This window comes from Micrasema longulum, unplaced genomic scaffold, assembly GCF_059751315.1.
Source record: "Micrasema longulum isolate JH-2025_06_02 unplaced genomic scaffold, ASM5975131v1 h1tg000644l, whole genome shotgun sequence".
Lineage (NCBI taxonomy): Eukaryota > Metazoa > Arthropoda > Insecta > Trichoptera > Brachycentridae > Micrasema > Micrasema longulum.
This window is the reverse complement of record NW_028277840.1, coordinates 227535-242050: the sequence shown is the minus strand read 5'-3', so window position 1 is coordinate 242050 and position 14516 is coordinate 227535. Positions and strand designations below refer to the sequence as shown.

At 36.1% G+C, this 14516-nt stretch overlaps 1 protein-coding gene across 3 annotated transcripts in view; it reads left to right on the top strand.

The window, feature by feature from the left end:
- LOC148279921 (uncharacterized) overlaps nucleotides 1-13094 on the top strand; it is a 34203-nt gene extending 21109 nt beyond the window's left edge. For all 3 annotated transcript variants that reach the window (XM_088229209.1, XM_088229208.1, XM_088229210.1), the window contains exons 3-6: nucleotides 4624-4818; nucleotides 7688-8179; nucleotides 11068-11271; nucleotides 12373-13094. In XM_088229209.1, coding sequence (XP_088085335.1) covers nucleotides 4624-4818; nucleotides 7688-8179; nucleotides 11068-11271; nucleotides 12373-12885 — 1404 coding nt within the window. In that variant the 3' untranslated portion in view covers nucleotides 12886-13094. The remainder of the gene's footprint in view (nucleotides 1-4623; nucleotides 4819-7687; nucleotides 8180-11067; nucleotides 11272-12372) is intronic.
- The last annotated feature ends 1422 nt before the right edge of the window (nucleotides 13095-14516 follow it).

The following is a 14516-nucleotide window of genomic DNA, read 5'->3' as shown; positions in this document are numbered from 1 at the left end:
GGACACTGTCAAGACCGAAAGTATGCTAAGGGCATCGGATTTTATATGATCGTGTAAGGAACACCGCAATCCGAGGGGTCTGTGTGGTTCAAGATGTGGTCAGATGGGGCGACAGCGTTGACGATACTATTACCAACATGTATGTAGAATAAATTCCACAAGAATCCCAAACATAGCTCCGCATGGAATACCAGACGGACAGCGTCCCTCAAAATGTTGAAGAGATAGCCGGAGTTTTCAATTCAATTCAATTCATTTATTGTAAAAAATACGTACATTACAAACTAAAATTGAATATTATAAAAAGACAAAAAATATATAAAGAGACTCTTGTCAAAATAGTAGGAGAATCCTGCTCCGGAAATCCCCTTCAGATACATGGAACAGATCAACATCCAGAGCGATGTTGTTCAGCACAGCGGTAGCCCTTCCAACAGGCATAACCATCGGCATGTTTGTCCTGTATATCGGAAAATGAAACAATCTATGTTGACTCTGTCTTAGGTAATTCTCAGGAACATACAAACCAATGCTCATCATAATCTCAGAATTATCGAGCACACCGCGCAACAATCAATAAAAATGTGTAGACAAGTACACATTCCTTCTAGTCTCTAAATTGTTGTAGCTGAGCATACCCCGGTGAAACTCGGTCGGGTAGAGTTAAGGATAATACCCGCACTTTCTCATGTAGAGATATCTCGGAAACTTCTTTTGGATTTTCTCTATCGAAAAAGGATCACAAAAGCAGTTCAGCATCACAAAAGGATAATTCTGTAACATCAGACTCTTGAGTCTACAGAATGTTGAAAAGATTTTCACGACGGTTCAGATGCAAAAGACGTTTTGGACGCAGGAAATTATTGCGAACGACACTGACACTAATGTAATGGTCAGCGTGTTTGCCTACCATAACAATTTGTATAGTTGAGATTTTTTAAATGAGTATTTCCACTTTTTCTAAATTGTGGTATTTTTATTTTTGTTAAAATCTTAGTAGTTATTTTTTTATCGTTAAAAACTCTTCTCTTGAATATTTTACTTTTTGCAGATATTTTTTCACTTGCAAAAACGGTCCTCAGCTCAGTAGTATATATAACTAAATTTTGACTATTGCGGCTCATAAAACTTTCTTTTACAATTCATATTGAACATGTTATCAATAAATCTTTAAAACTTCTTAGATTTATTAACAGAAGCACAGCTGACTTCAAAAATATCAATCCCCTTAAAACTCTCTTCTGTTCCCTAGTTTGCCCGCACCTAGAGTATTCCTCTGTTATCTGGTCTCCATATTATGATGTTCACATCAAGAATATTGAATCAATTCAACATTGATTTTTAGAAAGATAGGCTGGAGGTTGGGCTTATCCAGAGACCTATTTACGTATAATGAGTTAGAATCTACCTTGAATATATCTTCTCTTCAAGACCGTCGAAATAAATCCGACCTTATAGTCCTATTTAAAATTCTCAACTCACTCTTTGATGCGCCTGGACTACTGAGCTCAATAAAATTAAATATCCTAACTAGAAACCTCAGACAAAACTTACTCTTTCATACCGATAACCATAGAACTAACTATGGTTTTCATTCCCCTATGCCCAGAATTCTTAGGTCTGCCAACAAACATACCAGTCTTGATTTCTTTGAAAACAAGTTGTCTTCTTTCAAACGATCGCTGAATCAAATTCAATTATAAACACCTCTCTCCCGCTTCCACTCCCACAAAGTCTACTATAAACCATTGAGTCTTTCTAATTTTTTTATAATAATTTTCTATGTATAAATGTGTCCATAAAAATGCCCATTGGGCGTGTATATAAATAAATAAAATAAAAATAAAATAAGTTGCTTAGTCGTTTTACCTTCGATATAATATAATAAGATAGGTGCACATCAGTTAATCTGCCTGCCCTTCTAATGATAGTAATATATCATCGATGTAAACTAAGCATTTTAAAAATGAATACTCATAGCCGAATAATGCTTACAACATCGAAATAAAAGTATCGATTACTTTTTTTTATTCTTTAAACGGACAAAAGAAAATAAGCAAAGTTCCGACTTACATACTCACTATTGCATTTCTTCGTGTGTTATTGTTGCAAATTTAATTTTATGATGTCTGCATTTGTGGCAAACAATGCCTTTGTGATGTTTAGCTGATTCCTACCGATCAGTATCTAACTTATGCACATATCAGGCTTGCGTTGCAAAATAACAACTCGTGTTTAGTCAAATGTCAGTGTGTTTTGTAGTTCACTCGTAATTTCAACAATTTAGGTAACAATTTGCATGGCGTTTTCTCCTCACGCTAAATTATTATATGTTTCTCTTGTGTGCAAGAATTGTTTATATTTGTCGTGATCGTAGAGCAACGACGGATGTGTGAAAAATGCGACGTTGACTTTCTTTTATATTTGATCTTGAAAAGGTTATATAAAGACTATATGAGGGAATAGAAGCAGACTTAGAGATCTCCACCGAAAATGAAAAATTAATTATTGATGCCAAAATAAACTATACATAAAAATTTACCTACCTAAATAATAGTGTAATTCAAAACCGTCTCTAAAGCTTGCAAAAACATATTACACATACATACAAAAAGGCCAACTTAGCATTTTCCGTTAATTTGGTAAAGCATAATTAGAAATCTCAATGAATTTAAGTTTTTCGCAAATATCTCAGTAACACTTCTTCAATGGAGATTCCTAAGTTTGCTTAATTTACCCTCATATGTAATTAACCTCAGTATCAAATGATATGCTGTTGTACTTATCAATCTGTGACATATGGAATCAAAAAAAAAATATCACTTTCATGCAAAATTGAGGACGTGTGTCATTGTTCTGCGATCATGGCGAATTATTGTAAGATTATATCGCACCTCGAGTGTAAAACCGTAGTATGTGCAAATAGTGTGGTTTAGAGATAGGGGGGTTTGAAGATTTTACTTTGCTTGAAAAACTAAATTTTAAAAATGTTTTAAACTTCCCTTTCAAGCTTGTGACAAACGCGATTGTTTTGACCTTTAACCTCAAAAATGAGAAATTGGCACATACTTTAGTTTTACACTCACAGTGCGATATTTTCCTTTCTGGAGCCGTATTACAACGGGAAGTTAACATTTATCTTCAATTTTATCTACAAAACAAAATTAAGTTTTCTGTGTGAAAAATATCATACGTGTACTTACATTTTTTTTTAAACATGTTCAATTGAGGATCGTATTTTCAAAACACGACTTTTCCTGAAACGTAATTTTGCATCAAACCGTGTGCACAATCTTTGGTTTAAAAAATTACACATTACATCTAAGCCTGAAAGTAATCTAATTAATAATTTAAATATAGTTAACAATTTTCTTTTATTTTCCATTTGCACCTAGAATAAATTATTGAAATTAGGGATTACACGATAAAATATTGTGTAAAAAAAAATATAAAACGATAAGACTTTTAAATTTTTAGATGCTGGTTTTAAGCGTGTTTTGCAGATTTTTTTTTCTTGTAATCAAGGTGTCTCAATACTGGCTTTAAATTTGAAAAAAAACCCAAATCGCCATTGTGTGGGGTGAATATTGTGCTTTTAAAAACAATCCTCAATTGCAGGTTACCGACAAAGATACTTTAAAATGTCTCTTTATGTACTGGGCCTTACTTATAAATTGGGTATAATGTTGAGAACTTGAGAATAGTGGTAGAATAATGATGGTATAGCAAAAAGTATTACTTATAAACCTCGCATAGAGTTAAACTCGGTTTAAATCTGGTTTAGCAACCATACCAAAACTAATACCTGCACATTATGTGGTATAATGCGGGAATTAGCACTTTATCTGTCAAAAGTCGCATTTTTCAGTAATCAAAATAGATAGTTTATCGGCTTGTTTTAAAATGTTAAACAATGTCGAAGTCCTGCGACCTTCTCAATGCGATTTTTTATTATTTGTTTAAATAATATCTGAAAAGTTATATGTTTGTATGTGTTTTAATTAATTGTGATAATAAAAAGAACACAAATAAACTATAGAATTCGTTTTTAATTTTGATTTCTTTTTCTGGTGGTTTTCTCCATGTTCTCGATTACACTGACAGTAGTCTCGATTTGACTTTGACATTCGTTTGTGTTTTTATAAAAGTTACTGCGCGCGCGCGCACATATCAGTGTTGACTGTTAAAAAAATTAAGCATGAAATAACCTGTGAATTGTTCTAGGTAATAAATATTTTTATAAGTAAGCTTTTTTTATATCGGTTTTAAATAGTTAAACCGGGTATAGTTATTTCTTAATCTAAACCTGGAATAAGGAAATCTAATAAGTAAGGCCCACTGAAAAAGATAGCGTTATATCATGAAACACCCATTCACTTTCTGTGTCACCTGTTCCCAATGTTTTTGGGGTTGCGGATTAGATATTACCAAATTACCCCTCAAAAAAATGAAACTTTTCAATAAATTAGGTATTGCATTTTTTTTCTTTTTAAGTTACAGGACACCAATTTTTTAGCATTTTTAAAAATTATATCTAGAAGTAATGTAAGTCAACGAGACGTTTGATATCGTGTGATTCTCTGCTTTTAAGATTATAAAATAATTTTTTGATGTTTTTTCTAGGGTCATATGGTCCGCATACACATCCCAAAGAACAAAATAGATTACCAGAGATCCAGCGAGATGCAGCAGGCATCGGATAAAGCAGTATTAAATAATATATTCAGCCAAAACATAACCTCACAACACCTCAACAATCATAACTCAGAGATAACCATTGATCCCATGCCGTCCGAAATAGATCTGTCCATTTTAAGTGTAAGTATTATCATTAATTTTAGCTGCGATTGGTGTACCAATGCGGTGCCCTATGCGCCATTAGATGCAAAAAGGAAATGATGATGTGGTGATGATAAAATATTGTCAGTTTTTAATTTTACTTTATGGGTTGTTTAAAAAAAATTGTACATGCGCTTTTATGGCTGTTACATGACTTAATTAACATTGACATGTATATATTTCTGCGTATGAATTAGCGTAGTATTAATGATAATTCATTTTATCGTTTATATTAATTTATTTAATTGACCGACTTATGCAGTCCATACTTGGACAACGATGGTAAATACAATTTCTTATAATAAATACAGATACTAATAAAGTAAAATACAACTAAATAAAATTAAAGCTAGGACAAAAAAAATAAAAATTACTACCTCAAGACAAGATCCGGTCTATCTTAGGGATTTTTTAAATCTATAAAGACTTACACCAAAAAAGTCCAGATCTTGTCTCGAGTTTACAATACGACACAATCGGGACATTGGTGCAAGCAAGCCATAGTTTGCGCTGTGTTGATCGAGGAACAGCACATTATTATTTCGCAACCGGCGGATTGGAACATTGAATGCCACTTGTTCCAGTAACGATGGTACATCAATTAAGCCATTCAGTAAATTAAACATAAATATGGAGTCAATTTAAATAACTCGGCAGCATTCTAACAGAGACCCTCGACCCAGATATAGAAATTAAATGCAGAATTGAGACAGCAAGAGCTACTTTTAATAAAATGAAATCCCTCTTCTGCAATGCTAATCTCAACTTGAAAATAAGGCAAAGATTGGTAAAATGTTATGTGTGGTCTGTATTGTTGTATGGCTGTGAGACTTGGACTCTGAAAGTGAACACTATGAATAGGCTGGAGGCTTTTGAGATGCGGCTGCATCGCAGAATGCTTAAGATATCTTGGACAGACCTGATAACGAACGCAGAAGTCTTATGTCGAGCTAGAACGAACAGAGAACTCTTAACCACCATAAAAGTTCGTAAAATTTCATATCTGGGGCATATAATGCGTGGAGAAATGTACCACTTGCTTCATTTAATTTTGAAAGGCAAGATTGAGGGTCACAGAGGGGCTGGAAGAAAACAGATGTCCTGGCTGCGAAATATACGAGACTGGACTGGCTTCAGGACTGGAGCAGATTTTCCGGCAGCACAGGACAGGGAGACTTTTGCCAGAGTGATTGCCAACGTTGGGGATACCTGACAGGGCACTAAGAGAAGAAGAAGAATGGAGTCAGTGTTATTTCTATGTTTTTGTAGACTTGAGATTTTGAACATTGAGTCCATTTCTCTGTAAGTGTAGTCTCCCCTCTCGAGCATGCATGATTGGCCATGCTACTTTTCTTAGCAAGCGATGTTGCACCGATTAAGTCTTATAATTGTAGTATTTTTTTGAGTAAAAATGTAAAATACAGTAAAATAATTATTCTAGTTACCCGATTTTAAGCCAAGTGGTTGGGAAGAAATAAAATTTTAACCCTGACAAAATACGGGTTATTGTGTTTAATGATTATTTTACAATAGTTAAACAGTCTATTTTCCAATAATATACAACTAAATTAAATATGTTTAATTAATGATCATTACACCACTGCAGTTGGTATTAAAACCATAGTTCACCACCCAAAAAAGTCGATAACTCGTCAAACTACATTTTTTTAGTTCCATAATTTTTTAAAGATTATCGTATTTTTATATATTGTGGTTATACAACTAAAAGTGACACTTTTGTAATGAAAATAACTATGAACTCTTACATAAATATTTGTCACACTATTAACATTACTGGCAATATTGATTTAACGATTCATACATTAACTGTAAAACAATTGATTGAGTGAAAGCATTTTTTGTTTATTTAAAACTGTTTTAACTCTTGTGTGGCTGTGGTTTTACACGAGTCTACACAGGATACAAGACTTGATATATCTCTCTTATTTATTTAAATGATAATGTTGTGTTATTTGTAATCTCAATTGGACATTTTCACATCGGATTTGGATACAATGAAAGCATCCACCCCTTTCCCGAATTCATAAAGACTTGAAGTCTTTCTTCAGTTTCGCATATCAATATCAATTTTTTTAAACTAATTAAGCGAAAATTTTATATTTCTTTACAATCAAACCGCGAAAATAACAAAACAAATAAACTTTAAAAACTTTCATTGTTCCCCTCACTGCAGTATCGTCAGTTTGTGATCAATCAAATACACATGGTCAGCACAATCACCTTTTTCTAATTTCCCAGTATGACACTGGAGGAATACAGTGTTAGTTCCTAATTGAGACCGCGGTCGCACACTCCAGATCCCGCCTTGGAAAGGAAGAAGAACGTAGTAATACAAAAAAATCAATCAACGACACAAAACCCAAATACATATAGGAAACATTAGAATAATTTGCCCTATACAACATGCACTCAAGCAACAGAAGAAAAACAATACGTATCTATACCAAATCACAGAGGAACGTCAAATTATCAAGACACTAGGCAAAATCTTAACACAGATCCTAACATGATCCCTATCGAACACAGGCGAAATTACTTTTCGTCATAGTACTGAATTCCTCGCAAAATCCATTTTCCTAATACCAACAGTAGAAATGATCCTATGCAGACCTTAATCGTCCTAACAATCTCTCAGACCTTAAAGCAGACGAAACGGGTCCTAGAGCATGGTCGGCGCGTGGTTCTCTCGAGTTAGTAAACATTTTATTTAACATGATTGACCTTTCGTTGACATGTCCTTGGGTGCTCTATAACCACTTTTTTTTTTCTCGACTGCCTGGCCAGCCTATAATAATGAAGAGTTATTTTAAACAATCGTTTATTTCAGGGCCAGAGAGAGAAGCTAATAGAGTGCGACTTTTGTGACAAAAAGTTCACGTACGAGCGCAACAAGACCAACCACATGAAGAAGCACGGCTACGGCGAGCTGACGCAGTCCCTGGACTGTGGCCTGTGCCAGCGGCCCTTCGCCTCCCGGGGCCTGCTGGCGGCGCACGCGCTCACTCACATCGCCGCCCCCTCCGCCAGCCCCTTCCGCTGCGACATCTGCGGCCGCGAGTTCAACATGAAGAGGAACCTCATCATGCACGTCAAGAGCCACAACAGCGAGCGGCCGTTCGGCTGCCCGGCCTGCGAGAAGTCCTTCAAGCTCAAGTACTTCCTGGAGCTGCACGTGACCAGGGTGCATCCGCACGTGCGGCTCGAAGACCTGCCCAAGAAGGCGCCGTCGCCCGCGTTTGTCGAGAAGGAAAACGCGGCGGTCGACGTTGCCCGTCCACCGGTCACGCCAAATAAACGAAAACAAAGTCAGCCGAAAAAGGTAAGATTCCAACGTGTTTATTCATCGTCGTTTTTCTGTTCAAAAGCTGTGTTCGCATGAACACGATATTGTCTTGTACGGGCTGCGTGAACAGCCTTGACCATGCAGGACAGGACACTGGGACAACACAACGAATGTGGAACGCTGCAATAATGAATATCGGGGAACGAGGTGGCTCCGGACACTTTTTCGTATATTTTTTAAGTTTATGAAGATTTGGGTCAGCAAAATGTTTATTGCAGGAGGCTAAACTAGCAGTTCACAACGGAGTTCTAGTGCCAACTCTAATGTATGGGAAGCGAAGTATGGAATCGGAAAAATGATGATGAAAGTAGGTTGAATGCTGTCAAAATGCGATCCCTCAGGCGAATGTGTGGTAAAACGATGTATGACAAATGTCAAGATCCAGTGAAGTGTGTAAGGCTGAGACATGCATTATCGACAAAATCAAGAAAGGGGTGCTGCATTGATTTGGACATGTAGAGCGAATGGAATGCGAAAGAACGGCTAAAAGGTTCTACGATGCAAACGTTGATGGATGCAGAAAACGAGGAAGGCCGAGAAAGACACGGCACGATCAAGTCCATCAAATACTTGAAGATGGACATGTCAAAAGTAGGAATAATCGGCGTGCGTGCATGAGGAGATGTATGAATGTAGAGGAAGCGAGATCTGTATGCCAAGATAGAGTGTTATGGCGTTCTATCCTCTCTGCTTACCCCTACGGTGAAACGGCGTGATGGTTTGTTTGTTTGGGTCAGCAAAATATTTTTTTTAAATTTATTTGAACAAGTCAATCTTTTAAGTACATGTGAAGCACATTACCACTTTCGTATATATATATTTTTTTAATTAGCTGGTTTTCAAAAAGTGTCCGGAGTCGCCATTATAAGTGTGGTGACTTTGGACGACTATGAAATTCTCTCTGTAAAGAGAATTCAATTGAAATTGTGAGGACAACATACACTAAATGACAGAAATATTTGTTTTTTTGTTTAAATGATGTTGTGCGTAACACATGTGGGGTTGAAAAAAAGAGAGAAATAAAATTTTCTTATGAAAAATCAATCAATAAAAAAATTATGATGATATTGTACTGATCTGGACACAAGTTGGTTGAACACTTAACGAAATTCAAGATTGGCAGAGACACAGCAGTACCACTATTATTACAATGAATCACAATACTAGCAACAAAAAATAGAACATACCCGCCTACGCGCCGTTGCGAGCATACTGACGCATTCACGTTACCCTCTCCCTACAGATTACCTTTTGTCGGCCTCGTGGTGTAATGGTCAACGTGTTTGCCTACCGTGCAAGGGGTCTCAGATTGGATTCCCAACATGGTTGATATGAAATATGTATTTAAAAGGGTGTTTTTGCACTAAAAATATTTTATATCATCTATCTTACCTTAATGACTATTTTTCTTTGACAGGATTCCGTTGACATATTATATATCACATGGGACATGTGGCGTTCGCAGTTGCCATTTTTGGCATTATTAATTTTTAAATCAAAAGGAATCGGCCAGTGGTCAGTGCTGACAGTTACTGCTGAATGACATTGTGGTATTTGTTAATGTCGGCCTCGTGGTGTAATGGTCAGCGCGTTAGCCTGCCATGCAAGAGGTCTCGGGTTCGATTCCCAACGTGGTTGATATGAAATATTTATTTAAAAAGGGTGTTTTCACACTAGAATATTTCATTGTCCCTGGACTGGTAACTGAAGCGAGAGACTGATCATCTTACCTTCATGTTACAAAAATGATCAAGATACGCTGCGATTGGTGTACCAATGCAGTGCCATATGCACCATTAGGTGCGGAAAGGAATGATGATGATGATGATTTGTTAATAAACTTTTGTACAAGTATTGTATTAAAATAATGTAGAATAAAGCTATGTATATCGCACAGCTAATAATAATTGTTGTTTGAGTGGATTTTCACAGAACCACAGAAAAAATAGCCATTTTTAACTATATTACTTACATTTGTTTATTTTATTTATTAATTTATTTAAACGCCTTGTAGGCTTTTACATGTTTTACATATATTTATATATAAAGAACAGACAAATTGATATATTTTTTTTCATCTATTGATATATATGACATGCCCCTTAATTTATTTAATAATAAATTAAGACTCATTATTTCTGGCTGCGATACGATTCCACTTACTATTTAATGACGCTCACACTTACACACACCTGAACACTTACTCCCACACTTATACACATAAACACACATCTACATTTACTCTCATACAAATACACATCCCACACCCTTTTGTTGTAACACAATTTAATAATATGTATGATTCTTATTTACAAACTTCGCTGGTCTGTCTTTAAACTGTATTTTAAAAAAAATGTTATTATATCATTGTCGACTGCTTGTTTCTAAAATAAATAAATAAATATATTTTACACAAAAGTAGCAAAAAATTTAAATGAATAAGAAAATAAAAATGTATAAAAAGTAATCTTACACATAGTACATACATACATACATATATTCCAGTAGAGAGAACAGAAGGGATTTTTTTCCCATCGGTTATATTAAAAGAATCTTAAAATTAGAAGAATGTAGACAAATAATAATTAAGAATACAGATATAAGTTAATAAAAGGTGTACAATATAAAATATTTCGTACTTATATGTAGGTGCAAATTAATGAGCATTTTTTGTAGATTACCTATAAAATAAATCATGGCTTGCCACTGCTCTATATGTACTATATTTTCTTTACTAACTTTGTACAATTTGTGGAAACCTTTTTCTGTTCATTGGTTCTGAGTTTATGCAATATATCTGTTGCTTACTATAAATATGCATGTGGAACTGTCGGTTTCCCAAATAAAGTAAAATTTGTCCGCAGGTGATAATGCGAACGGACGAATACGAGACTGAGTCAGAATCGAGCTACGGAGAGTACTCCAGCGAGAGTGGGGGAGAAATGGAGGTGGAGGGGGAAGTGGACAGCGAGCCGTTCAATGCGGCCAAGTTTGTACAAGTGTTTGTCAATCAACCAAAGACCCTAATCGCCAAAAAAAACGATAGGGGCATAGCTAAGTCTATGCAGGTGAGTTCACTCTCAAGATAAAATTACTTAAAATTTATGGAGGATTTAGACATAATCAAACATTGTTGAATTACTACCTGGTAAAAGAAGAAGTACAAAAATTGGAAAATTGTTTCCAGGCGTTGCCTAGTAGGTGATTTGGTTCAGCCGGATGAATCTCACCCACGTGATAAAGGTTTCAGCTCTTTTACTTCACAAAAGTCAACAGATGGAAGAGTTGAGGAAATGTGGATGTTCAAACATGGGCAGAATGGTGAATGTTACACAGTGTGTAAAGTGGCCACTTAAACCAGCCAATGACAGGTCATAAGCCCTGTAAATGCCTAGACTTCCATATTCCCTTCTCGAAAACTTTTTCCCTCTCTGTTGAAATAAATTTAAACATTTAAAATAGTTTGTTTTTGTTCTCCTGTAAAATAGGCGACTTAGACATACCGCAGTGTACTTCTTGAGGTGCGATTTGTCAGATAACAATGAGGAATTCCACTGTTTTCTATATTTTTTTGTGCGTTATTTACAAAGATATAATTTTTTAAAGTTACATTTATCAAATACCGTGCCAAATGACTGTAATCAGTGTGTCACTTTTCAGTAGTGACGTCATGAAACGGTTGGCGTTCTTACTTTCACTGATCGCGGTAATTTGTATTTCTCCAGCCAATAACAAAACTGACAAGAATCTATGGAATATTGCTTTGATTACTTCATTTAGTTGATCGTAATTTGCTCATTCCTATGTTATGGTTGTTTTTACGGTCGTTTCGATTTAGAAAAACCTAGAAAGTTGACATAATCTCCGGTTGAAATGTCAAATTATACTCTTTTTTTTCTATGGTCAAAACGTTCCTTACAAGGCGCGGGGGCTTTAAAGCGGAAATTGGAAATACTACACGTAGACATAAGCAGTGACGTCATTATTTACGATTTTGAAATGAATACTATTTTTAACATTTTTTATTTATTTTTGCGAACGTTTTTGAGATATTTCATCCTGCTCCAAAATGTTTAAATATTAACGTGCACACGAAAACATTTTTAAAATTTAATTCCGGGTTGGGCTGGAATTCCTCATTTCTAACCAATTTTATATTTTTCTTCTAGATCAATTTACCTCATGACCTTCAGCATGTTAAAAGCTTGCTGAATTGTAAAGCTCCAGCTTTAAGCGAAACTCGGCCGGCGTCTTGTCCACTCTGCTCCGCCAGCTTCAGCAACCAGGCGGCGCTCGCGACGCACATGCGCGAGCACGAGCGCAGCAAGCCGCACCAGTGCGCCCTGTGCGAGAAGGTCTACATCCAGCAGGCCAGCTTCGAGAAGCACATGCGCAAGCACATGCTGGACGAGATCGCCGCGCGCCAGACCCGCATGATCGAGCAGGCCACCTCGCGCCGGCCCGAGCCGGACTCGCGCAAGCCTCTGGAGTGCCAGGTCTGCAAGAAGAAGTACGCGCAGCCCGCCAGCTTCGAGAAGCACATGCGCCAGCACGCCGAACTCGGCGAGACGGCCAAATCCGAGAGGACAGAACCGCAGAAGAAAAACGCAATTAATCCCAGTGTACCTAACGAAAGTTTCATTAACCCTAGCGATTTCTTAGAAGTGTCTATCGAACATTAGTCCTAAGGCTTAAAATTATATTTACAAAATATTAATTATACTATATTTTATATTTACAATATATTTTATATTTACAAATATTTATTTTTTATATTAACGAATTAATATACAATATTGATATATTTTTATATTTAAGTTATTTGTTGACCAGATTTTTCAAGTTTTTATACATTTTTATATTTGAATCAAATAAAATGATTGCTGTTACTTTTATAGATCAATTGTTTTATTTCAGATATTCTTAATCAGGTAGAAAAATTTGTGTATCTGGGAAGTATCTTTACTAGGGATGGAAAGACCGAGATAGATATTGAAAGGAGGTTGAGTGCCGGGAAGAAGAAGAAGACCTGCAATTCTTCGTAACAAAAGTCTACGAGGTATGCAAGAAAAGCGATTTGCTTATGAATGTTGATAAATCGAAAGTGATGGTTTTAAAAAGGGATGAAAATATAACTAAATGTGAGATCAGCGTGAACGGAGATATTCTGAATCAGGTAGAAGAATTTGTGAACCTGGGAAGTATGTTTACTAGGGATGGAAAGACCGAGATAGATATTGAAAGGAGGTTGAGTGCCGGGAACAGGGTGAACGGTGCACTGAAATCTACTTTGGCAAACAAATGTTTATCGCAGGAGGCTAAACTAGCAGCTCACAATGGAGTTCTAGTGCCAACTCTAATGTATGGAATTGGAAAACTGATGATGAAAGTAGGTTAAATGCTGTCGAAATGCGATCCCTCAGGCGAATGTGTGGTAAAACGATGTGTGATAGGTGCACAAATGTCGAGATATGTGAACTGTGTAAGGCTGAGACATGCATTATCGACAGAATCAAGAAAGGGGTGATGCGTTGGTTTAGAGTGAATGGATAGCGAAAGAATGGCTAAAAGGATCTACGATGCAAACGTTGATGGATGCAGAAAACGAGGAATACCAAGAAAGACATGGCACGATCAAGTCCATCAAATACTTGAAGATGATGTGATGTGTAGCTAGTACACATTGCATCTAATAACTATAATATCTTTATAAATATAATAAATATTGGGTTTAGATTTTCAGTATTCCTCCATTACACATTTACGTATCGACTGAAATTATTTGTTATTAAATAATAAGTACTTATTTGGCACAAAAAAAGCATTTTATCGGAAATCAGGGATAAATTACAAATATCATCAAAAGTATACACAGTATAACAGTAACAACTGGTGTTACACGTCCACTACATGTCCAGTCACGTAGTTCAGTACTAGCTACTTAGTAGCTCTCGAGAAGTTGGCGCGGGTGCACGTTTCGCCCGAGTCTTTAGCGATACCCAATGGTTTTTTCATGTTTTCAGCAGTTAGATTTCAAATATTATCATCTTTGAATTAATTATAGTTAATTAAAGCCATTCCCTATAAATATTCCAGTTTTCAGTTATTCCAGATGCAGTCCATCCATCGCATTTTCAACCTTCCCGGTCTTAGTCGTCCTTGTGGCACAGAGAGAGTTATGCGTTTTATTAATTATTGTCATCCATTCTGATTATATGGCCAGCCCACCTCAAGCGCCCTACCTTGATGGAGTGGATTACATCGGGCGCTCCGTAAATTTCACGCAGCTCCCTGTTGTAGCGACAACACCAAT